Here is a 27393-nt window from a genome sequence, read left to right as displayed (position 1 = left end):
AAAGGAAGACAAACCGATGGCAGCCCTTGCAGGGAACATAGCTACATACAGAACGATGACATTTTTTGAGACATGAATATTTTGGGCCTCCCACAATTACCCTGTCTTGTTCATTCTGGCCTTTCAGAACTTTAGCTACAAGTTGCATACCGGTTGCCTTCTCTGTGCAGACGTGGACCTCTCCAAAACGGCCCCTAAATGCAGAATAGACACCATGACATATGTGATACATCCTGTACCAGGAACAACCTCTGTACTTCTGCTTAGGTGCTTCCAAAACCCTGATGTATATTTCACATAACAGTATTTGCCACATAAGAATCAACTACCAATTGAATCAATGGATCTTTCAACGTCTTATTGGCTTGCCATGTTCTGTTGTCATCAGTAGCAAATTGGCCCTGTTAATTGTCATCTTTTATTATCTGGTCCTATTGGTCTACATTCACACTTGTATGTTTTTCACATTACCAAAAGATGCATTTTGCTGAAAATAAATATGAAACAAGTAGCATTTTGTTGTTTATGCAACATTCTTCCATTGCACAAAAACACATTCTTCCATTGCACAAATACTATGATCGAAGCAGGCTAAACAGGTCAATCCAGACATAATTTTGCCTGGCTAGAATTGGCAGCTGTTCCTGGGGTATTCATTCCAAGGTGCTTCCAGACCAGGTGGGAAATATATTCCTCTAAGATCTCCCTCAACCTGGATGTGTCGGAAAAAGCTCCAGATTGGTCTCTCTCTCCACGTAAAAGGTTCGAGTCATATCAACTGTGGCTCTAATCTGAAGTTTTTTTTTTAAATAACCAATTCTACCATGGACAGCAAAGTCCCATATGCTCTATTGGAAGCTTAGGAGAATATATGTGCCTCTAATGGAATTTCCTGGTCTTGCAGCCCCATTTTTACTGCTTGTGAACATGATCCTGAAGTTCCTGAGCTACTTTGGAGAAGGCACCATTGCACCTAAACTTGAAATGGACTGCCCACTAATTTGCAATTTACATCAAAGTTTGGCCATCTAAAATTCAGACCTTCAGACCACTATAACCGTGTTCAACCTGAGCACCTGAATTTTACCACCATATCATCTTAGCTCTGGAACTAGTTTAGTTTTGTAAAACGTGGAGAAGGTTTAGACCTTTTGTCAAGTTTTTTTTTAATAACTTTACTCATCCCACTTTTTGTCCCAATGACAATGCTGTTTCAAAAGGTTCTTTTCTTTAAACATTTTATATACTTGTTCAAAATTTCCAACTCAGCCTCCAAAAAAACACTAGTATAACCACATACTCTCTTACCCTCCAAGAATGTCATCCATGTTTAGGTCATACAGATCTGACACGTTTTCGGTCCGAAGAGACACAAAGCGATGAGCAAAAGGGGCTGGGGGAGGGGGACAGTCATCTGTTGAAAAATAAGAAGCATGTGATCTTAATGCAGATAGAAAACACTCACAGGATTAAATATACTACCCAACAGGATCAAGTTCTGGATGTTTATGGGTCGGGGCTATCTCAGGAAATGAGTAAGCTAATGATGGAATTGGGTCAGGGAGAGATACGTTTGGGTGGAGCTTTGGTAAAATAAGGAGGAGTTAATTTTGTTAACAACCACAACCTCTGCTGCATCCAGCAGTGGATCTTCTTGCTGAGCCACCTGACATACTGGGCAACTACCTGTCTGATTCTTTGGACTTTCTTGCCTTGTCTCGTGTTTCTGCTGAACCTTGAAATGTTTGCTCCTCTCATGAACTTCCTCATTTAAGCCATGACTTTTCACTTCCTGTTTGCCAGATTATTGTGCTCTCTCCAGCTGATATCTTGCTCCTTTGTGTACCTGCAGCTGTCCTTATCTCCACTACCACTCGTTATCCACCACTGGCTTGTTCTTCAACTACGCTTCCCCTTGATCCCAACCTGCAACCACTCATTACCGACCTTTGGTTAGCTTACTGACTATGTCTCCCTACCTGCTATATCTGCTACTGAACCCCGGATTACTCCTCTCCTGGTGGGGCAATCCTGAGGGTCACGACCTGATACACGCAGCAAAACTCATCTCCACCATCAGGAGCTCTGGTGAATACCAGTTAGTGCTTAGACCCTGCACTGGTGAGCAGCCTGTGTCATCTGTCAGAGTGACCTGCTTGTTTACTTATCCTTTTGGTCGATAGGAGCCTATCTACTGTTGTAGCCACTGGTCTCCGAGGCTGATCCCTGACCTTGACATAACCTATATTAGGGTTAATGAAATGGAGCATCTGGTGGCCACCGAGAGGGGCCTTAGAAAAAAAATTCCTCAAAAAGTGGTTCCACTGGCAGGACAGAACTTTCCCTGCTGAGTACCCATCCCTGTTGGGCTGAATTGACATCCTGTAGCAATTCGAGGTTGCCTTGCTGGTTTGCCGTACCGGGAGAGGTGGACGTTGATCCTTTCCCTTTCTGTACTCCTCCCTTTCCCTTCTCCTTCCCCCCACTCTCCCCCCTCCCCATTCTGTCTTAATCATTCTCTTCTCTCTACTTGACCTGAATATGAAAAACACATGGTACAGAGACGACCGCCCGCGTAGTCCCCTGGGGTTACTTTACATGTACTATCTGTTTGATGCCTTTAAGGGACATTGCGTTGAAGCACACTGTGCAAATGTGGTAACATGGTTCCTTGTTGCTGAACCCTTGTACAGACATGACGCCATAAAAAAAATAACCTATGTTAGGGTATGGTAAAGTGAGCTATATGCCTGTCCGTAAAACCTTTTCATTTGCTTCTATCAGTGTCGCCCAATAGTTGCCTCACCTTGAGAATTGAGACTTTATTTTCTGAGCCTGCCTAGTGCCTACATTTTTGCCACATGCTTACACTGGTAACCAATGAAACATGTCACCCACTGCTTTAAACATGAGACTGCCAGAAGCCCCAGATGGATTATTAATGGATTTATCTTGCTCTACCAAAACAGCTCCTGTACATGTGTTTCAGCTGTTTATGTGCTATTTCACTGAACTTGCCTTTACCGTTCCCGTACCCACCTATAATCTGGAAGACATCTTCACCAATGATGACAACAGGGCTCTGTAGGTCAAACACCCCAGGGCTTGGTGGGACACCAAACTTGACTCCAGGGCTTGGTGCTGATATATTCAGAGTTCCAGAGTCTAGTGGTGCTTTGTCCATTTCTGTCTCCACTTCCTCTTTGCAGGTCTCCAGTTTCAGATTTATCTTGGGACGTGATTTTACTTTTTCTTCATTGTTTGTACTGGCTTTTTTTCCTGGCCTAAAAGAAGATGAAGACATGTCAATACCCAATTTTAACTAACTCCAGGGGTGCAGTTACAAAGCAGAGGTATGGCTGTACAATGGCCGTAATGCTGCTTTAAAAAACAAAAAATGTTCTTTATGAAGCCAGTGGAGCACAAGAGAAATTAATTGAAGATAAAATAAACCAGGAGGAAAGTCAGGTTATGTGACCCATCAAAGTTACATGGCCAACTTTACATCAATTACGGAACTCTTTCCTCAATCACTGAGCTCTTTCTGCCATTTTAAGTAAAGGGAACTCTGTGGGGGCAATGCACGCTACACACCATGACCCGTATATTATGAATGTGCCATAAAATGAAGGCGCAACTCAATGGAATATAACAGTCGATATCGGCATATGTTCTTCAACATAAACTAGCCTCAAAGTGTTTTTACTGAGTGAACTACAGTAGTACAAGGATCCTCATATTGATTGCAAAATTATTATATCAGTATACTAGAGTCTTAATTGATGATGTAACCATGTTATGAATAAAGGGAACACCGCTTGCAAGCTCATTACTTCAGTTTTTCATCCAGGCATTGATATAGTGCATCAGTCCACCCCACTACTATTTGTCAGTAATCTGGTAACTCTGGGATTGTAATTGTCAGGGAAATTTTAAGCTTCTCCCTATAAGCATATCATTTCTTTGCGCTTAAAAGCACAAATACAGCGCTCTCATATAATGCCAGGAAAGCGCGCTTTGTATTTCTCCAAGTAACACAGACAGATGCTGGTATCACCTTGAGCTTAGCAGAATCCTGCCTTGAATGCTTTTATTCCTTTTATTTATACTGTCAACATGAACAAACAAAGGAAGTTGGTGGCTTTAGAATCAGCCAATCAGACACTTGTATTCTTTAAAAAGAACCAATAACACACGCGTATATATTCAAATAGAAATACAGTAGTGACGTGTGCAGACGCTAATGTTCAGGGCCATGCGGCAAGTCCTTTGTGAGACACAAAGGACTCACAATTTGAACACTACTTACATGGCTCTGAACACGATCGTGTGCACATACCCACTGCTACCAATGACGCGAGCCATACTCTACCATGGCTCAGTGGGCCATGATTTTTTATGGTTATGCTATGGTTCCCATGTACGCAGATCTGCTTACTTAGGAGTTTAGATGCGGTCGCCATGGAGTGGCCAGTCCTTTAGTGAGGCATAAACAAACATCCTTAAAAGAGCAAACAGATCTGCCGTGTCCACGGGAAGGTTTCTGGAGTCAATGGTTTTCCACCAACGTCTGTATGTGCGAATACCCTCACATGAGCGTATTACAGCAAAACTGACACTGGGGGGACATCTGACAACATACATTAATAAAAATTTGCAATTCCACAATTCCACATATAAGACGGAAATCAACCTGTCCCATATCTTATTGTATTTAATGGGACACCTTCTGTTTACATACACTGATCAGCCATAACATTAAGACCACTGGCAGGCAAAGGGAATATTTTGTTAGATTGGCTTCTTAAATTTGGTAGGATATATTAGGCAGCAAGTAAACATGTTGTCCATGAAGCTGTTGTGATGAAAGCAGAAAAAAAATGGCCATCGCAGTTTGTTGTGTATGGGGCTGTGAAGCCCATGGTGACCCCTGTCCACAGCCAAAAGCTTCTACAATGGTCACATGAACATCAGAACTGGACCACCAAAGCAATGGAAAAAGGTGGCCTTGTCTGATGAATCACGCTTTCTTTTACATCATGTGGATGGCGGGGTGCATGGGCGTCACTTACCTGGGGAAGAGATGGCACCAGGATGCGGTATAAGAAGGCAAGTTGGCAGAGGCAGTGTGAGGCTTTGGGCAATGTTCTGCTGGGAAAGCATGGGTCCTGTCATTCATGTGGATGTTACTTTTGGTTTCCATGCCTCAATGGTCAGGGTTGTTTTAGAAAAATGGAGCCATACTCAATAATAGGTGGGTGGTCATAATTTTATGGCTGATCGGTGTATATCAACTTCTTATAAGATCAAGTACTATTAATTTCAGCCATCCAGGCTGGAAGCATTGGAAGGAGGGCTTTCATCTAACTATGAACTATAACTCCTACGGTCAAAGAGTGGGTGGTTGCTGTGGGAAACACCATTTGAATGGAAAATCGTATTTACCAGCATAGGGGGTGTTCACGCAAATATGAGAAACTTTGGGATCCATGGTTGGATGTGCCTGGGCTTGCCCCAGCGGATCTGACCATGGATAAGCTTCTGGGACTTAATGCGGGCTGTAAAATTTGAACTCCCTATGGGCGTGGTGTTAACAAGGTCCGGTCTTTTCGCTGTGGCAGTTGTCTTATGCTCATGTTTACTGCTTTTTGATGTATACATTTGGTGGGCACTGTTGGCACAAGTCAGGTTTATTTTTGTATAATGTACAATTTATGTGGCCAGCTATGTATGAACTGTATGTAACCAATAACGTTTTTTTTTCTTGGATAAAAAACACTATGAACTATAAGCTTTCTAGCTACAAATAAGGTCTTGTGCATAAATGTGGTCATAAACTTATCAATGTCAAGATCAGAGTAAAGTCCTAGCATACATTGTTTAAGGTTGAGAGATAGTGGTGATCCCATTTTGTCATGTAGGACTTGCACAACCTGAAACCAAAACCCCTGAATCCTAGGTCAGGCCCATAAAAGGTAGCTAAATGTACCGGATGCACTTTGGACATAGTGGACTATGCAAAGGGCAGAATTTCGCCATTCCTATTGAAGGCATATACACCCTACGCAGAATATAAAGTTGTGTGAGGTGGTCGGATAACTTAGGGCAGGGGTAGGCAACCTGGTGCCCTCTAGCTGTTGTGGAATTACATTTCCCATGAGGCATTGCAAGGCTGGCAGTTACAATTACTCCCAGAGGCATGATGGGACTTGTAATTCTGCAACAGCTGGAGGGCCCCAGGTTGCCTACCCCTGACTCAGGGGATAACAAATTACAGTCTGTCTAGCACTTGGCTTTGTTCCTCATCATCTAGACCATCTGCATCTGGATCCCAATAGGGTTTTGAGGAAATTTTGGAGTCCAGTAGAGTTAATAGTATATTGTAAAATAGGGACGTAAATTTTTGCGAATTGTCTCTGTGACAGACCCAATCGGGACAGGGGCTTTTAGAGCGGACTGCAGGGTAGCCTCTTGCCTACTAACTATGGGCCCTGCCATTTGAGGGAACACTACACTTTGGGAAGTGTGTGCCTGGGGGACCCTTGGAGTGGTCTTGCTTCAGTTTGCATTGTTAGGGTAAAATAATGAGGTTCTACCTGATCTCCTGTGCTATATATTCTGTGTGAATTTTCAATAAAGTGAATTTCAGTTTGCATCTAAGCTAGTGTTGCTTAGTCTTGGGTGCTCAGCTATAATAACCGCTTCCTGGGTCCGGACTGGAGGAAGCTATATCTTGACAGAGGCACCCAAGCCGAGTGCTGGATGGTTCCGTCTCAGTGACCTCCAGTATAGGTATGGGAGTAGTAGATTGGATATACATGTCGGGAAACTGGGCTCGCAGTGCATGGCCTAACTGGAGGTAATGGAATAGCATAAAGTTTTGAAGTGCAAATTCATCCTTTAGTGCTTACAACAATTTAATCCCTCCACTATCCATTACATCTGAAATATAATATATACCTCTGGAAGCCCAAGGCACAGAATCAGGCACCGTCAGTAGCTCTGGTAGCTATTTGTTGTACCATAGAGGAGAAAAACTATGAATTGTTAGAAAGTTTTACTCATAGCTAGGTCCCAAATCAGTTGATAATGATAGCGGAGGCTAGTGCGTGCACCAACTACATAGGATCCCGAATCCCTCGAAGCATGTCACAGAACATGTGGGGGAACGCATTTGTAGACGGTCCACAAAACAGAGACAAGTAGCGGAGCCGATTAGATTTATCAATATGGTACAAGTGGGACAATTGCAGAGCCAAATAATATGTGCTAAAATCTGGAAGTGCAGCACCTCCCAGAGTGGTCGGGTTTTTTAGGGTACGCCATGACAGCTTATGCCTACTAGCTCTCTAGAATTTAGCTGCAGTGGATTACACAGAACTGATTGATTTTCTAGCTGTACCACATCCAAATCACTAAAATCACAGAAACGTTAACCAGTTATTTCAAAAAAATTTTTAAAAATATTATTTAATCTGTAGCTTTCATTAAAATAATACCTGGTGATCCTGCCATGAAGATGCCTGTGCAGATATTTCCTTTTATAGGGAGACAACACTCTGTCCCTGTCACCCTGTAAGATGGGCTTCTACAGTACATGGAGATTATAGCTGGCTATTTCAATACACATTATTTAATCATAGTCCACTTATATGGAAACCCACCCTAAGAAATGGCATGCAGCCATTTTCTGGAGTGCATGCCTGCAAAGTGGTACAACAGAGGGTGAAAGCTCTTTTTTAGTTTTACTGGGATACTGGAAAGGAAGTCAGGTGTGTGCTGAAAATTATTTCTCCCTACTGTGCCCCTATGTATAAAAAAATATCTTCTGTCCTGATAATCTCTTCAAGCCATTACACATTTATCCATGAATAGTAATAAAAATTCTTTCAGTTAAAGTAAACCTATATTTAGAAGCTTTCAAGCTGAGCTAAACATTCACTGAGAAGTGATTGTATATTTTGTGTTTTCCTTTGCACCCTGGGAGCTCCTGAACTCTGGGCTCTCCGTTTGCATTTGGCATCCCCCAGCTACAAAGTTGGAGCTCTGCCGCAACGCATCCTTAAGTGCAAAGCTCTGAGTCTCTCTGACCAAAAGAGAGGGTCTCACTGCAGACGTACATGCCATGGAAAAGATACTGAGATGGAAATGAGTATCTGCATACGGCATCTTGGGGTGTTCAGGAAGATAACATGGTATGTGAGAGCTAGAAGATTTGGTTACAATAAAACTGGGACCTGTACGTTGTAATTTTGGTGCCAACTAATTTTAAGCAGATATAAAAGACACACATTGATTCAGCTCTGTAATCATTACTACATCCTTATATGTATTTTTTTAAATGCAGTGCAAGGAGTATGCTGATAAGAGGAGAGTGCATAGTGACAGAGCGAAGAGCTCATCAGGTTGCTGCTTCACCTTTAGGCCCCTTTCACATGGGTGCCTCCATCTGACGGACTCCGCTTGCTCAGCGAGGGGATCAATCCGCTGATCTCCGCTGAGCAGGGGAATGACAGGTCCGTCTCCACTTACTGAGCAGAGCGGAGACGGACACAGTCCCACTCTCCTCTATGGGGAGATCGAGTGAAAACGGACCGCCTGTCCATTTTCATCCGATCATATCCGATCCATCAGACAAGATGGGAGAACTAGAGATACTGTTGTACGAGGAGGATTTCGATTTTGTGGGAATTTCAGAGACTTGGTTCAACAGCTATCATGATTGGCTGGAAACCATTCAAGGGTATTCCCTTTATCGCAGGGATAGCGAGTGTAAAAAATCTGTATATCAAGAAAAATATACAAGTGAATGTGAGAGATGACATCACTAAGGGAGCTAGGGAAGAGGTGGAATCCTTATGGGTAGAGCTCCACAGGGATGAAACTAAGGGGAAAGTAATAATGGGAGTATCCTATAGGCCCCCTAACCTGAGGGAGGAGGGGGAGACAGACCTCCTATCACAATTTGGATTAGGGGCAAGGATGGGAAGTGTTATCATAATGGGGGATTTTATTTATCCTGACATAGACTGGGCGGAAGGAACCACGCATTCGTCTAAGGCACACCAGTTTCTAAATGTCTTGCAGGACAATTTCATGGGTCAGATGGTTAGGCGCACCAACTAGAAACAAAGCGTTACTAGACCTACTGATTACCAACAATACAGACCTGATCACGGATGTGGAAATACGGGGCAATTTAGGAAACTGCGATCACAGGTCAATTAGCTTCAGTATAAATCACACAAATAGGAAACATAAGGGAAATACAAAGACAATGAGTTTCAAAAGAGCCAACTTCCTTAAACTACGATCCTTGCTAGAAGATATTATTGGGATAAAATCTTAGGAACAAAGAACACGGAGGAGAGATGGGTTTGCTTTAAGAGCATTTTAAATAAGGGCATTACCCAGTGCATTCCATTGGGATGAACAAAAGTCCTGGGTGGCTTTACTCCAATGTAAAAATGCATATAAAAGCAAAGGAGAAGGCCTTCAAAAAATACAAGGCTGAGGGATCAACATCAGCATTCAAACTTTACAAAGAATGCAACAAGAAATGTAAGGGTGCAATTAGGGCGGCTAAGATAGAACACGAAAAACACATAGCGACGGAGAGCAAAAAAAAAAAATCCCAAGAAATTCTTTAAGTATAGAAACAGTAAAAGAGGGAGGACGGACCGTATTGGCCCCATAAAGAATGAGGAAAGACATCTGGTTACAAAGGATGGTGAGATGGTGAAGGTATCGAATTTATTCTTCTGTCCAAAAGGAGAAAAAATAATTTTCCCCTTTTGGAGGTTGCTGACATTAACCACCAATTGAGGCTCAGACGCACCTGGGGGGATAAGAGGATTGGAAAAAACCAAAGCCTGAACCTACTTATTCCAGACCGTCAGAATAGCATTTGTAGCAGTCTTGAATGAAACTGCGCATAAGGAAAGGCCTCGAAGGAGACCACCATTTTCCTTAACAATTTCATGCACATATGAATGGAAAGATTGACAAGTTGAATCAGTTCTTTAAATGGAACCAATTCTTGCCTGGGGTAGGAATACCTTCTTTGTATGGTATCCATGACTAGCCCCGAGTACTGTAATCTCCTTGATGGTTTTAAGGAGGATTTTTCTAGGTTGAGTATCCAACCTAGGCATTCCAGGTAGCTTACAGCAGAGATTAAACTATTCTCATGACACATCACAGGAGGCACCCTCATGGCTAACAGAGGACAGAATTAGAAATACAATTACCATTGTATATACAAACTTAACATTAATAAGTCACCGGGACCAGATGGCTTGCACCCGAGGGTCCTTAAGGAATTCAGTCAAGTAATTGCCAGACCATTGTTCCTAATTTTTACTGACAGTTTACTGACAGTCTACTGACTGGAATGGTACCAGCTGATTGGAGAAAAGCCAATGTAGCACCAATATTTAAAAAAGGGCCAAAATACATCCCTGGGAATTACAGACCAGTTAGCCTAACATCAGTAGTCTGCAAGCTCTTGGAAGGGATGATAAGGAACTATATACAAGATTTTAGTAATGAAAATGGTATCATTAGCAGTAATCAGCATGGATTCATAAAGAATCGTTCTTGCCAAACCAACCAATCTATTAACCTTCCATGAGGAGGTGAGTTGCCATCTAGATAAAGAAAGGCCGTAGACTGGATTTTGCAAAAGCATTTGACAGTTCCCCATAAACGTTTACTGTACAAAGTAAGGTCCGTTGGCATGGACCATAGGGTGAGTAAATGGATTGAAAACTGGCTACAAGGGCGAGTTCAGAGGATGGGGATTAATGGGGAGTACTCTGAATGGTCAGGGGTGGGTAGTGGGGTCCCCCAGGGTTCTGTCCTGGGACCAATCTTATTTATTTTGTTCATAAACGACCTGGAGGATGGGGTAAACAGTTCAATCTCTGTATTTGCGGACGATACTAAGCTAAGCAGGGCAATAACTTTTCCACAGGATGTGGAAACCTTGCAAGTAGATCTGAACAAATTAATGGGGTGGGCAACTACATGGCAAATGAGGTTTAATGTGGAAAAATGTAAAATAATGCAATTGGGTGGCAAAAATATGAATGCAATCTATACACTGGGGGGGGGGGGGGAACCTCTGGGGGAATCTAGGATGGAAAACAAGAGTTATTACCTGTCAACTAATTTTCCAGGAATCTTCCAGGATGGCTTACAGAGAGATAGGCTCCTCCCACCTAGCACAGGCAACACATGATCCACATTATAAAGGACAGCCCACAGGCAATAGTCCCTCAGTATTAATAGATAACCGAAGGCACAGATAAAACAATAAAAAACTCCCATTAGTGCAACCAGCTTAGGATTACACCATTAGACTTATAAAAACAAGGGAGGGAACTGACGCCGCTCTGGAAGATTACTGGAAAATGAGTTAGCAGGTAATAACTCTTGTTTTCCCAAGTCATCTTCCAGGACGGCTTCAAGAGAGGACAAAATAGAACTACCTGATCAGGACAGGACTACAGCTTTAAGCACCTTCCTCCCGACAGCCTGTTTCTGGTTAGAGAACATGCCCGATCGGTAATGTTTATGAAGGTTTGGAAGCTGGACCTGGATGCGGTCTTACAGATCTGGGGAGGAGAAGCGCTGACCTTTCCAGACCAAGAAATGGCCCCTGCTCCATCTGAATGAGCTTTGATGTTTTCCAGAGGAAACAGCGATGATGTCTGGTAGGCTTCCATCATTGCATATTTCAATCACCTTGGGATAGTAATATTTTGCCGTCTTCCTGCCTTTATGTGCGCTCCAGAACAGAACAAGCAAACGAGAGGTTGATCTCCAATCTATAGATCTCACCCTACACAATGTTCATTTAATGAGATACTCATGGACATTTAGATAATAGGCCCTAGTAATTATCCAGCGATATTTCTGCCCCAATGCTAGATATTTTATATAGCTATATCCAAAATGCATATGCCCATACCGATGACCTTTCTCCGCTCTGAATGCTGGTACGGCAGCTATGAGTGTCTGGAAAGGAACTGGGTAAAAATGAACCCGGGAACTTCATGAATGACAGGAGCTCCGCCCAAAGTTGGAAGTCTGAGTTCATAAGGCACATTGTGATGCTGGTGGCAAGTTATGCAGATCACTACTCCAGGAGATTGAGCCTGTAGTAGTAACAGAACATTTACTTTGACTTGCTACAGCTGTTCTGTTAGGAAGGCTGTGTAAAAGATGCAATGATGTTTTTAACATACACAGAGTACTGAACCTAAACATACCCAGTCAGGTATAGGTGTCAGAGAGACATAGCAAGACGTGAACCCACATCACAAGAAGGAGCTGTCTGCATCTGCAGCAAAATGGCCGTTACACCACCAGCTATACAAGTTCATACTGCTGTATAAATCCTAAACCCTAGTAAAGAGTATAGTGAAGACACAACCCCAATTAAAGGACTCAGTGATGCAATCAATAGAACTTTACATATTCAAATACCATGTCAAAGTGAATGTAAACCCAATTCATTAAATTTGAGCTGAGCACATATACCTGCAGTGTTTTATCATCTCTTTTCAAAGCACCAAGTCCCGTAGCTGTCTCCTGCTCCGTTCTTCTGTTATCGTCCTGATAACTTCTGACAAGTTCTTTGTCAACTGAGATAAAAGCAGCTGGGAGTATTGTGTTGGGGAGGATGCTATAAATAGATTAGCTGAGTGCTGAACTATTCAATGAACAGCTCTGAAAGTCTCTACCTATGAGGAGAGGGGGTGTGTGCCTTTCCTCCAATCAGCTGTCTTGGCAGTATGCCCAGACTACACTTCCAGCGCTGAACAGGAAAAGAAAATCTTTCTAAAGAATATATAAAGCTGAAGACAGCAAATATGCAAGTAAAGCCCATGCAGGGAGATCTGCCCCATCCCCGTGCACCATCCGAGGCCGTTCACCCCACTGGGCACATGCCCACATCCACTCCAAATCCTTCCTGGAGGAAGAACACCAAAAATACAATATAAGATGAGGGAACCTCCTAAGTTACTTTTCAAATGATTGACTTGCAAAGTAGATTTTTCTACTTCTCTCTCCTTTCACTGGTAGATGGCTGGAACTCTCAGCGACCAGAGATTTTCTCTCTAAGCCATTTACACAGCTGTCTATGAACAATAATGCAATAAGACAACCTATTGGAGATGTAAAGGTCAGGTAAAAGCCTCCCAATTCATACAGCCACATATACAAATGAGGGCTAAACTTCAAGCAGGTCCTTAGAACCATTAGTGCGACACGCCATGCGACCCTGGATACAAAGTCGCAAGACAAGTCACGGGCCATTGATTTCAATGGCACCCGTTCCAATCTATGAGACTCAAAGTTGCAACGACCTAAAAAAAGGTCCTGGCACTACCCCGATGCGACCTCTGATGCATCCCCGATCCAGAGGCTGTAAAGTTGGATCAAAGCTGCACTCCAAAGTTGCAACAGCGGAAACGTAGCCTCAGTCCATACATTAGATCACATATGAGGCATGAACCACAATGGTACCAAAAGAATATAACCCAAATAACACAAACATAAGCTCCAATGTTGTGTATTTAAATACATAGATTTATAACATAGTTGGAGAAGTGCGAGGTCAGAGACTTAGTGTATTTGTCTAATACCACACACACACACACACACACACACACACACACACACACACACACACACACACACCAATTTATATGCAATTAATGCCATTCGTATAAAGACGTCATAGATATAGCCTAATCTCTGGCTACCAATCTATTATACATCTATTCAGTGGAGGAACCCAGAGAGCTCCAGGTGATAGAAGTCTTGGCACACAAAGTGGAGTGCATAGCAGATACTTTTACCACATAATAGATACAGCTTCAGCTCCTAGACATAACCAAATATTTTATTTGGAACAGAAGTTATAAAGTGAGTCTCCTTATCTACATATTTAAACAATGTATGTTAACAGAGATTGCTGTACAATTAACTTGCTTTACATAGCCCACACTAAGGTGGGAGACACACATGTCCAAATCTAGTGATAAATGAAAGCTCCTGACACCTTTGGATAAGCCCTGAAGTGTGCAACAGGAGCAATCAGAAGGCCAACACCTGCAGGTATCAATGAGCAATCATTAACCACTTCAGCCCTGGAAGATTTGGCTGCTGAATGACCAGGCCATTTTTTGCGACTCGGCACCGCGTCGCTTTAACTGACAATTGCGCGTTCGTGCGACGCTGTACCCAAACAAAATTTGCATCCTTTTTTTTCCCACAAATAGAGCTTTCTTTTGGTGGTATTTGATCATCTCTGCTTTTTTATTTTTTGCGCTATATAAAAAAAAAAAAAAGATCGACAATTTTGAAAAATACAATATTTTGTACTTTTTGCTATAATAAATATCCCCAATTTTTTTAAAAGAAGCACATTTTTTCCTCAGTTTAGGCCGATATGTATTCTTCTACATATTTTTGGTAATAAAAATGGCAATAAGCGTATATTGATTGTATTGATTGGTTTGCGCAAAAGTTATAGCGTCTACAAAATCATTGCACCAAATGCCTTTGCAACCCCAGTTATTACCTTGACGTTAGCAGTGACATCATCAATGCACTGCACAATAGTCAATGCAAAGAGCACGGCTGTGGGAACAACCCAGCAGGCTTCATCCACTACACCTACAGGCTGCCTGCGAAAAACTACAGGAGGGGGCGGAGACAAGACCAGTCACCCAGCACAAGGACAGAATGAGCCGCAGTGGCCGATCTTTATTACAGAAAGCTCCTACAGTCTCACACTAGAATACTGCACAGATCTGGAAGAAATACACAAAGCACACCAAGATCCAATTAAGAAAACACATGCCTCTTGTCTATAGACAATATTTGCTTATCCTGGAGTTCAGCTTTAAGGCCATAAATAGAAAATGGACACCTGTTCCAGATGTCTAAAGAGGGATTTCTACTCAATTTTGAAAGATTACCACTCATTTCCTGTTGGGTTCAACTTTTCCTCGCTCTATGTGACTAGGGATACACTTTTAAAAAAGAATTGCAACAATGAATTTGCACTTCTTCCCCTGCGCCACGCTGCAGAGGAAAAGTAGCCCCCGCCCTTTGTCAGACTGCAGCTCCATATTGGAAGATATGTGCTTCTATCTGCCTGGAATAATAGCTCTCTGCTCATGGAAATCCCCTACATGTGCACCTTGTTTCAAAATCTCTTCTAGACTACAACTCCACCAGGGCCTCCTGATGCTGGTGGAGTTACTGTACCAGGGACTAAAAATTCCTCATTCTCACATCTCCCTGGTGCCAAAAATGTGGACTGAAGGGCATATAAGTTTTGCGCTCACTCCCGTAGGAGCCCGCAGTTTAAGGACCTTGGGTTTTTTTCTCATAGTTGCACCCGCAGCCAAACACACAGTCACTCCTTTGGCTCAATGAACAGTCTAGGGATAAGCTTTTCTGATGCTTTTTTGCAGAACGTGAACGTTCTGCAAAGCAGGGTAACTGTGGGATACTCCAGTAACTTTAGCAACTTCAGGACACAAATCTTCCTCCCAACATTCTGAGCAAGATCCTTGCACAAGCAATTAGTGGGCCGAGCTATACCAGGACACCAGGCACAATATCCCCTTTGAGCGATGCTGACTCTAGCACCTGAGCACAGGCTCAGGGATCTCTAACTCCGGTCTGTAGTTACAGATGCCTTTCTAGTGATACCAGACCAGATCCCCAGTTAAAAGTCTCTCAGCCCCAACAACTTCTAGCAGAATAGACCCCCCAGCTAGCCTAGCTGGGACCTCAATGAACAGCAGACACACGGTAAGCCTGCCCAGGAGGACAGTAGCTTTCCAGGCTGAGATCTCCTCTTCTAGGAAAAGGACCCCTCTGTTCCAAGTGTTAGAGTATTTATACGCTCTCCCAGCCACCACCTGGGCACCTCTCCCCAGGGATTGGCAAGGGCTGCATAAATATTCAGCTGCTAATTTGACTCCCCTAGCCACTATCTTCCAGAACCTTTCCAGACACATAGGAAGAAGTAGTCAACCTTGCAGCCAGTGGAATGCAGACCAGTCTAAAACAATCAAAACATGCAGCTCAACCATAGCTCCCAACTGTCCCTGATTTGGAGGGACTGTCCCTGATTTGGAGCAATGTCCCTCTGTCCCTCATTCCTCCTCATTTGTCCCTCATTTTGGTCTGATCTATATAGATGTATATAAAATGCACTTTTTATCTATCAAAAACTGTTTTCCAGCGCTAAACCTTATATAGTTACATAGTAGGTGAGGTTGAAAAAAGACACAAGTCTATCAAGTCCAACCTATGTGTGTGATTATTTCATTTTAGATTAGGCCTCACCTAACTGGGGTTCTAACTCTTCCTAAATCTTCCGAAAAATAAAAGAAATGGCTTTGAATGCACTTCAATGTTTCTCTTAAATGCATGAGAACAGCTGTAGCACTGCCTGGCTTGCATGATGCCTTTTTCTTCAGGTGCTTGGCCCATTCTGACAAGATGTGATGCACTGAAAGCCACTAGTCCTATCCCAATCCAAGTTGTCTTCGAGTTGTACATTCAATGCATATAGCACTTTCTTTAAAATTTTAGAACAGCACCATAGAATTAATCTAAAGACATGTTCAGGCTAACTTCAAACCCCATGAGCACCTTTGTGTTACCTGTCTGAAGTTCCTGTCGGTGCCTTCTTTTGGCTGATCTTCTCTCCCTTCTTCTTAGTGCCGGAGGAAGGATCCATAGCCACTCCAGAAGTGGCCTTTGTCTCCTGTGGTTGAACGCCTCTTCCTAATGGTCTTATCTAGTATTGGCTGTGTCTTCTCTTATGCCTGGATCTGCGGGGGTCCCCAGAGCCCCTCTCTAATCCTCAGCTGTTCTGGTGGAAGCTGTGGGATTATTTTGTTGTCCACTCTACTCCCTGAAAGAAAAACATCCTAGTGTTAGATCTTCATGTTACAATGAACCTCACTGCATATACCATTACACGCGATTATGAAGACAGAGAAAGGGACAGATAAAGGCTCATCTGATCAGCTTGTTTCCAGTATAATCCTGTATGTACACTTCCTCTGCTTATTTTAAGAGGAAGCCTCTCATTTGGCCTCTAAGATTCTTTAAAGCCAAACTCCAGGAATATATAAAAGACACAAATTAATGTAGCTTCGGAATAATTCATACATAATAGATGTATTATTTTAAAGACAAGCAGTATATGTACCTAAAATATGACCTGGTATCAGCCACCTACAGTTCCTGTACGGCAGGGCTCGAGTGTGAGAGGACAGAGCAGCACAAAGAGCCAATCAGTTCATGTGCTCACAAGGTGCTTGCTGGTAGGAAGAGAAAGCCGAGTGATGAGCTCATCACTGTTCTGCATCTCCTTTCACTGGCCAGTCATTGGCTGAGGTAGGCCTAGAAGAGTCCGAGCTCAGAGGAAGTGAGTTTAACTACTATCCGCCCGTCGTATAGTAAAATGGCGGTTATCGGGATCCCCTCTAGTTCTGGGGCGCAGCGCGGCGATCGTGGACGTGCCATGTCCCTAGGACGCGGGTGCGACCCTGATTTCAGTAAAGAGCCGATGACGTGGCTCTTTACCAATGTGATCGGCTGTGTCCAATCACATGTAAATACGGAAGTGCCGTTTATCAGCTCTCCTCGCCTCACACTGACAGAGTGTGAGGTGAGGAAAGCCGATCAGCTGCATCTCCTCGCAGGGGAGATCTGTACAGATAATCAGGGCATTGATCATCAGTGTCCTGATTATCACAGTGCATCCCCAGCAGTGCCCATCAGTGACACCAGTCAGTGCCCATCAGTGACACCAATCAGTGCCCATCAGTGACACTAATCAGTGCTGCCTTTCAGTGCCCATCAGTGCCACCTATCAGTGTCCATCATTGCGGCATATTAGGGCCTCATCATCAGTGCCCTGATTATCACAGTGCATCCCCAGCAGTGCCCATCAGTGACACCAGTCAGTGCCCATCAGTGACACCAGTCAGTGCTGCCTTTCAGTGCCCATCAATGCCACCAGTCAGTGCTGCCTTTCAGTGCTCATCAGTGCCACCTATCAGTGCCCATCATTGCGGCATATTAGGGCCTCATCATCAGTGCCCTGATTATCACAGTGCAGCCCCAGCAGTGCCCATCAATGACACCAGTCAGTGCTGCCTTTCAGTGCCCATCAGTGCCACCAGTCAGTGCTGCCTTTCAGTGCCCATCAGTGCCACCTATCAGTGCCCATCATTGCGGCATATTAGGGCCTCATCATCAGTGCCGCCTCATCAGTGCCCTGATTATCACAGTGCAGCCCCAGCAGTGCCCATCAGTGACACCAGTTAGTGCCCATCAGTGACACCAGTCAGTGCTGCCTTTCAGTGCCCATCAGTGCCACCAGTCAGTGCTGCCTTTCAGTGCCCATCAGTGCCACCTATCAGTGCCCATCATTGCGGCATATTAGGGCCTCATCATCAGTGCCGCCTCATCAGTGCCCTGATTATCACAGTGCAGCCCCAGCAGTACCCATCAGTGACACCAGTCAGTGCTGCCTTTCAGTGCCCATCAGTACCACCTATCAGTGTCCATCAGTGCCACCTATCAGTGCCCATCATTGCGGCGTATTAGTGCCTCCTCATCAGTGCCCATAAGTGCCGCCTCATCAGCGCACATCAGTGATGGAAAAAAATTACTTATTTACAAAATTTACTGACAGAAACTAAGGAAAACGATTTTTTTCAAAATTTTCAGGGTTTTGTTTTTGTTTTTTTAGCAAACAATAAAAAACCCAGTGGTGATTAAATACCACCAAAAAAGAAAGCTCTATTTATGTGAAAAAAAGATAAAAATTTTATATGTGTATAGTATTGCAAGACTGCGCAATTGTCATTCAAAGTGTGACAGCGCTGAAAGCTAAAAACTGGCCTGGGCAGGAAGGGGGTGAAAGTGCCCGGTAAGGTGGTTAAGGATACTGTCCAGAGAAAATGTTTGTTTTTTTCTTTAATTTTATCTTTTTATGGGTATTTATTTTAACCTTATTATTATTTGGCTGGAGTTGTGCTTTAAAGTTTTAGTTTGGGGACTATTCTTTGTTATAATTCATCACAAGCTAATATTCACACCAAGCAATGTTCTATGTAAACATTCCATCATAGATTTAGACTGGGTTCACACTGCCGTGACCGGAAAGCCGTGCGACTTTGCCACTCCACTTCATTGCGGCTTGCTTGCGACTTCATTAACAGAAGTCAATGCAAGTGGTGATGAAGTCGTCCCAAAGTAGTGCAGGAACCTTCTTTTTAAGTTTCAACTTTGAACTCTCAAGTCGCATGACAAGTCGCGGCAGTGTGAACCAAGCCACAGGATACGAAAATCGGAAGTAAAATTTCGTCCGACGAACGATCTGCTGATTTTTGGATCGTTAGTACGGTGCTTTCGACGGCCGATTCCGGTTTTTCGTCAGGCAAAAACTAGGAGTGCAGGCTATAAAATTTTTGTCGGATGTGAACTCTGATTTTCGCTTCATCAGTACCGTTTTCTTCCGAAAAAAAATCATAGGAGCAAGACTACGCATGCTCAGAAACGAAAGAATACATACAAAACTATTCAACACATGACGTCACTTCTGACGTTGAATTCTGTCATCCGAAAACTTTCGTATGGTGAGTAACCTCTTCACTTTCGACATGACACTAGCATACAACAAAAAAAACAGACGAACGGTCGTCCGAAAATCTGATCGTGTGTATGATACTTTAGATTTAAAAAGAATAATCTAACGTCTGACATCCTTTATTTTTTATAGAGAAGTATGTGATAATTAAAAAAAATAATGATTATGAAACAAAATCTGTATGTTGCACCTTGATAAACATTAACATGTTAACATTTATTGGAGATTTTGGTGACTTATTAAAGTGATTTTAGTGATTTTAATAATTTAAAAATAATTTTAAAAATTATAATAATTTTGGGGGGGGGGGGTAGGGGTTCCAATCCTTCCCTACTATCCAAAACTAAAGAAAAAAAATGTGGCAAAACATATGCTTTATATTTAAAACGGAACTAAACTCTCTCAATCAACAATAACTATTTGTAATTCTCATGCTGCTGGTATTAGTAAATAGATAGGAAAGTATATCCAATTTACTAGTTTTAAACTTTCTTTTTACATTTCTTTAGTTGCATCATGGTTTCTGGCCTAGGATACATAATGTCATACATCCCAGAGGTCTTCATGGGCAATTTTTTTTTTTGGGGGGGGGGGGAGGGGAGGAGGGGCTTTCCCAGCTAAGCACACCCTCCTGCCGGTGTTCCGTCAGATTTGGTGACCTGTGAAAATTGTGTAACCGAAGTGATGTTCTGTCACGGCCATCTTGGTGCACCCTGCACTCAGCCACAGTAAGCCTACAGTCGTCAAGAGGACATCTTTTTACACCCACCGAAAAATCTTGCATTTCACACTTACTTTTACCACTAAACTCAGCTTATATCGTAAAATACAGTGTTTAGAAGTCCGTGACACTGGTTTGATGTTTAACTTTAAAAGCAGGGGTCTTCTGTCAGATTATCAAATCCGTGAGATCGGCAGGCTTGCCGTTGCTTTTAAAATTCAACATCAAAACAGTGTCGCGGACTTCTAAATACTGTTTATGATATAATTACTGATTATAATACTAATTTATGATATAAGCCCAGTTTAGTGCTAAAAATAAGTGTGAAATGCAAGATTTCGGTGGGTGTAAAAAGATGTCCGCTTGGAGATTTCAGACTGTAGGCTTAGTGTGGCTGAGTGCGGGGTGTACCAAGATGGCCGCGCCTAATCTGACGGAACACCTGCATGTCTGAGACAGGGGCAGATGGATAGCAGAAAGTAAAAAAAAATATTTTTTTTTTCAATATTGTCAGTCTTTTTGTTTAAAGCGCAAAAAGTAAAAACCACAGAGATGGTCAAATACCACCAAAAGAAAGCTCTATTTGTGGGAAAAAAAGGACATCAATTTTGTTTGGGTACAGCATCGCACGCCCGCGCAATTGTCAGTTAAAGCGACGCAGTGCCGTACCGCAAAAAAAGGCCTGGTCATTAAGGGGGTAAAACGTTCCGGGGGCTAAAGTGGTTAAAGTGATTTCTCAAGAAAATAAGGCATGGAGACATGGTATAATGTGAGGTGAGGGGGGCTGGAGGGGCGGATGCCCCAGACGTTGTGGTTTAAGGGAGACAGGAGGGGCTGCTCCCCCAGGCATTGTGGTATGATGTGAGGTGAGGGGGACAGGAGGGGCTGCTCCCCCAGGCATTGTGGTATGATGTGAGGTGAGGGGGACAGGAGGGGCTGCTGCCCTAGGCGTTGTGGTATAATATGAGGTGGGGGGCTGGAGGGGCGGCTGCCCCAGGCGTTGTGGTTTAAGGGAGACAGGAGGGGCTGCTCCCCCAGGCATTGTGGTATGATGTGATGTGAGGGGGACAGGAGGGGCTGCTGCCCCAGGCGTTGTGGTATAATATGAAGTGGGGGGCTGGAGGGGCGGCTGCCCCAGGCGTTGTGGTTTAAGGGAGACAGGAGGGGCTGCTCCCCCAGGCATTGTGGTATGATGTGAGGTGAGGGGGACAGGAGGGGCTGCTGCCCCAGGCGTTGTGGTATAATATGAAGTGGGGGGCTGGAGGGGCGGCTGCCCCAGGCGCTGTGGTTTAAGGGGGACAAGAGGGTCGGCTGCCCCAGGCGTTGTTGTATCATAAAAAAAAAAAAAGTTTGTCTTCTCTTTCTATCTGTTAAAAAAAATAAGAAATAAAAAAAAGTTTGTTTTCTCTTCACTGCGTCAAATAAAATAGTTCAGCCGTGTGAATATCAATGTTCTCTATGTATAGCAACCATATTACATTACATCCTCGCCGCACACTCAGCCTATTGTGCAATGTGGCACTCTATGAACCATGCCTCCCAGGGCACTCCTACTCAACATAGCCATGCAACCGCCCGGTCTACACACTGTTTACTTAAGCAGAGATCTTCCTGATGGTATGCCAGGCACACAGACAAAACCATGTTCCCAATCTATGTATAGAACATCAGGATTTTCACCCCTCTGGGGCCCGGGCACCGGGCCAGGGATTCCGCCTCATCCTTGGCTCAGGTGGAACGAGCCTCGCACAGCCAAGAGAGATGGGACTCCCTCCGCCCTGAGAACATGACAGAGAGGAAGACAGGGCTCCGAGCATCGGTGCAGAAGATAGCCGGAATGCCACAGGGGTTTCCTGATGGACAACTGCAGAAGCAATTAGACAGGGGCGGCGCTCATTCTTAATTGATCGACTTGTTACAGCAAAGCCTCACACATTTGCCATAGAAGACACTTCCAAATTAGCAGTGGATTTAAAAAAAAAAAAAAAAGGAAAGTCTTAGACTTTACTGGAAAAAAAAAAAATTACTATAATTACCAAGAAGGCTGGAATTTGCAAAATGTTTTATATTTAAAGCAGAATTTGACTGTCTCAATCAGTGTTGACTTTTTTTTTTTTTTGTATAATCGTTATTTGCTCAGACGTGTATATAGCATACAAAAACAAGGTGATCATGAAAATCCACCACTCGTCATATATCAAAGCATATAGTTATACATAGCTCCCAACTGTCCCTGATTTTGAGGGACTGTCCCTGATTTGGAGCAATGTCCCTCTGTCCCTCTTTCCTCCTCATTTTGGTCTGATCCATATAGATGTATATAAAATGCACGTTTTATCTTTCAAAAAGTAGTTCCCAGCGCTAAACCTTTCATCCAAATTCTAAATTGCTGCATTTGTAAATCTTAAAAGCCAATATAATGGAATAGTAGTGGTTAAAAAAAGCCCTTATGGATTTAATTAACCTAAGGGGGGCGTGTCGGTCCTATGCCTACATGCGTTTGCTAGTAGGTTGTCCTTGATTCCCATCCTCCTCATTCGTTCCTCATTTTGGTCATAATTAACCTTTTTTTCAGTTAAAGAGGGAGTCCACCTAAAGAAAAAAAAAAATATTAAAAGCCAGCAGCTACAAATACTGCAGCTGCTGACTTTTAATAAATGGACACTTACCTGTCCCAGGGTCCAGCGATGTCGGCAGACGAAGCCGATCAATCGCTCGGCTCCTGGCTGCTGCCACCATTCTCTGTGAGGGAATCAGGAAGTGAAGCGTTGCGGCTTCACTTCCCGGTTCCCTACTGCGTATGTGCATCCTAAGTGTTCCCCGCTATCTCCTGGGACCTGTGTGTTTTTGGGAAGGGGCGTGACTCCTGTGGAAATCTATTCCAGGAAGTGGGTGCAAATACCTGTAGTAGACAGGTATCTGCACCCACCTACCCCCTGAAAGGTGCCAATTGTGGCACCGGAGGGGGGGGAGGAATCAGATGAGCGGATTTGGGTGGAACTCCGCTTTAAGTCTCCTTTAAGGGAGTGTGGCAGGGGGCGTGTCCTATGCCTACATACGTTTGCTAGTAGGTGTCCCTCATTCCCATCTCAAAATGTTGGGAGGTATGTAGCTATAACATACATCACAAATCACCTTGAAGGAGCACAATGAAGAAGAATGAAGTAGAAAATAACATAACACAATAAGGATAAAACAAACTCTAAAGTGCTGTGTAACCTGCACTGGGATATTAACCAGGGATCAGCAATATCTTAGGTAACAATGGTGGTCTAAGGCTGACCCAGCAGGAAGGGGGGCCATGAAGACCAAAATAGTGATTGGTGGACCATAGGATGTGAACACCACACGGGGGGGTGTTTCCTGGTGTCCATGGTACAGTCTATCGGATGTCAGGGACCATGATAACAGTTTAAGATTTGTCTTGTACAGACTTAAGCCTCGTACACACGATCGGATTTTCGGCAGGGAATTTTGTGATGACAGACTGTTTGCCTAAAGTCTGACCGTTAGTACACTCCATCAGACAATTGTTCTCCAACTTTCCGCCAACAAATATTGGATGGCAGGCTAGTAAATTTTTGGCGGACGACGGTCTGTTGTCAGATTTTCGTATCGTGTGTACGCAAGTTCGTCACACAAGAGTCCAAAGTACAAACACGCATGCTCGGAATCAGTGCTCGCCAAACACGACATTAGCAGAAGGTGCCCAAAGGGTGGCGCTCAAGAGCTGAAATTCCACGTAGTACTTCACTACGTTCGTGTTTGTTGGCCGACAATTGTGTACCGTTTGTATGCAAGACAAGATCCTGGCACGCGCCCTTCGGACAAAAGTCTGACGCTTTGTCTGCCAAAAATCCGATCGTGTGTACGAGGCTTAAAGCGGATTTCCACCCAAATTTTGAACAATATCTGTATGTATTCTCTTCCTTGCCTAGATGCTGACATGCCGTTTAAAAAAATTGAAATCGCCGTAATTACCTTTTATTTTTCTATTCTTCTTTGCACTTCCTGGTTCTCCTCCCGTGGGAGTAGGCGTGTTTCTAGCCTCTCCCAGACTCCTGGGAGCTAGTCTCAGGCTTCCCAGGATGCCACTGAGCATGTGCGGGAACGAGCGGTGAATGCTGGGAGCACAGCATTCACCACATCCAGGAAATAAATGCTTGTGGGCTTCAAATGCCCACAATGAAAATGGAAACTGCCTGCAGTGAATAATATAAGTTATTCTTTCCGACGAAATCTGTCACAGGCGGACATATTACACACAATATGTAAGTATGTAATGCTGAGAAAAAAAGTTTGTGAATGAACTCAAAAAAAAAAACAAAAAAACGATAGATAGGTGGACCCCCGCTTTAAGTTTAGTATCTCAAACATCTAATATCTTACAGTTACAGAGTAGCCAACAGAAACACACCACAACTTGAAATGGGAGGGGGAAAAAAAAGAAGGAGGTGAAGGGAGGGTTGGAGGCATTCTTTTACCTTCTTGAAGCCTCGAGACCACTCACACCAGCAGGTACCACTATACAAACAAATAACAAATTACCGTTCTGAGGTCATGTAGGTAACCTAAAGGTAGGGTCTGCTAATTCCAGTAGGACAGAGTCTCAATCCGCAGTATAGTCTCACCAAGAACAATTACTTTTTTTTCTCTAACCCCCCACTTACACTGATCACACCCTCCAATCCCCCTCCCCCAATGCCACTGATACCAATCCACCCCTCACCACCACCACTGCCCCCCCCCCCCGCCCCAGCAACCAATGGGTGAGCGGTAATGATGTGCAATAACCTCTAGCAACCAAAACCAATCAGCAAGCAGAAATGATAGGCTTTAACCTTTGGCAACCAATCACAATTGCTGCCTGATCTATGGTACTAAACTGATTTACTGTATGTTTCAAAGCAGGCGGAGAGCAAAATTGCATTGGGGGGGGGGGTAAAGAAAATGTTTGAGCAGGGTTCAATCAATTAAAGACGGTCCTGGTTCCTCCGGTGCTACATTCGCTAGCTGAACCAGTGAGATGCCACTTGTGGCAAGCTAAATTCTGCAGCTTTTGGGGCAAAATTATACTGTAAGGGCAGGTGAATTCTCTTATTAGTGATTCTGTTTCTGATGAGTTGCCACCAGCAATAAGATCACTCAATCACCTTGATTTTTTTCAAGGAAATAAAGCATGGAGACATGGATGGATGGGTGAGTTTGCTTTGAATATTAAAAATGAATTCACACAGGCCCACTCTCTTAAATAAGGTCACTGCAGTTGGTATGTAATAGACAAGGCTAATTTTGAACGTTATTTTTGTATCTGCAGTACTTTTATACTGCTGTTTTGTAATCATTGTTAAAATCTCAATAAAAAGAATTAAAAAAAATGAATTCAAAAGCCTTTTCAGTTTGAGGTGCTCAGATAGAGTTTAGCTCTATATTTAGGCGTGTTTGCTTTTGATCCGTTTCTGCAGTGCTTTTTGCAATGTGTTTTTGCACACACGTTTTTAAAGTGTTTTTTATGAGGTTTTTTTTTTTTGGGCCAATTTGGGCAGATGAAAAAAAAAGGCAAAATTGTGGCACTACATGCTTTAGAGGGTGAGAATAGAGGGTGATATAGGGTGGTGAGAGAGAAGTGGGTGAAAGAGAGAGGGGGGAGAGAGGGGAGCAAAAGAGAAGGGGGTGAGAGAGAAGGGGGTGGGTGAAAGAAAGGGGGGTGAGAGAGAGTGTGGTATGAGAGAGGAGGTGAGAGAGATAGAGAGGGGTGTTGTAGAGAGGGATGGAAGAGGTTGCTGAGCTGAGCTGGGGATTTTCTCTGGTTTTGTCTTTCAGAGAGAGGGGATGAGTGAAAGAGAGAGGGGGTGAGAGAGAGAGAAGGGGGGGGTGAAAGACAGAGGGGGTAAGAAAGACGGAGAGGGGGGGGTGAAATAGAGATGGGGTGAGAGGGGGGGATTGGGGATGAGAGAGAGGGGATGAGTGAGAGGGGGGCTTGGGGATGAGGGAGAGGGGATTGGGGATGAGAGAGGGGGCCATCTTTAACGCTGGGCAAAAGGGGCAGCTGCCCAGGGCCCTGTCATTGTTGAGTGAGAGAGAGGGGGGATTGGGGATGAGAGAGAGGGGATTGGGATGAGAGAGGGGGCAGTCTTCAACGCTGGGCAAAAGGGGCAGATGCCCAGGGCTCTGTCATTGTTGAGGGGCCCAAAGCAGCTGCCCCTTGAGCCCTTTGGCATGGGTAGTCCTGGACCGGGAGCAAGGAGAAGCAAGAGCCCGGGAGGGAAAAGAGCTGCCTGGCCACCAGAAGGTGAGGAGCGGCAGGCGCAACCCCGATGCGGCGACGCCACCCATAGGCAGGATTCCTCCAACCTCCTCTCCAAGCTCCGACAGCGGTTCGGGCCCCCCCACCCAGAGACCGGCGGGATGGGGCATGCAGACAGAGACTGCTACCCTGCTCTCCAAGCTCCGACAGCGGCCTGGAGGACAGGCGGATCGCCCCTCGGAGGACTGTGGGGGGTGCATGCAGCCAGGGACTGCTAGTGCTACCCGGGACAGTCCGCGGTCTAGGAAGTACCCGCTGGAAGGAGCAGAGCACCCCCATCCTCACCACCCAGAAGGAGAAGGACCCTGCCTGTTGCTGGCCAGCGTGAACGTCCTATGGAAGGAGGTACCAGGCATCATACACACCAATACACATACTGTGACAGGGGGTGCACAGAAGGGACTGCAGTCAGGGCTAAGGCCCCCTCTCTCTCATCCTCCCCTCTCTCATTCTCAATCCCCCCTCTCTCTCTCATCCCCAACCCCTCTCTCTCCCATTCCCAATCCCCCCTTTCTCTCTCATCCCCAACCCCTCTCTCTCCCATTCCCAATCCCCCCTCTCTCTCTCTCATCCCCAATCCCCTCTCTCTCTCTCATCCCCAATCCCCCCTCTCTCTCATCCCCAATCCCCTCCCTCTCTCTCATCCCCAATCCCCCCTCT

At 44.2% G+C, this 27393-nt stretch overlaps 1 protein-coding gene across 1 annotated transcript in view; it reads right to left on the bottom strand.

The window, feature by feature from the left end:
• Positions 1 to 27393, bottom strand: part of MYLK2 (myosin light chain kinase 2) — a 79990-nt gene that overhangs the window by 41691 nt on the left and 10906 nt on the right. Inside the window, exons 2-5 of the mRNA XM_073607326.1 lie at positions 16701 to 16954; positions 3040 to 3284; positions 1309 to 1414; positions 101 to 194 (exon numbers count right to left, since the gene is read on the bottom strand). Coding sequence (XP_073463427.1) covers positions 101 to 194; positions 1309 to 1414; positions 3040 to 3284; positions 16701 to 16777 — 522 coding nt within the window. The 5' untranslated portion in view covers positions 16778 to 16954. The remainder of the gene's footprint in view (positions 1 to 100; positions 195 to 1308; positions 1415 to 3039; positions 3285 to 16700; positions 16955 to 27393) is intronic.

The sequence above is a fragment of the Aquarana catesbeiana genome, linkage group LG12 (assembly GCF_042186555.1).
Source record: "Aquarana catesbeiana isolate 2022-GZ linkage group LG12, ASM4218655v1, whole genome shotgun sequence".
Classification (NCBI taxonomy): domain Eukaryota; kingdom Metazoa; phylum Chordata; class Amphibia; order Anura; family Ranidae; genus Aquarana; species Aquarana catesbeiana.
Note: the sequence above shows the minus strand (reverse complement) of the source record. Positions and strands in the feature narration are given on the sequence as shown.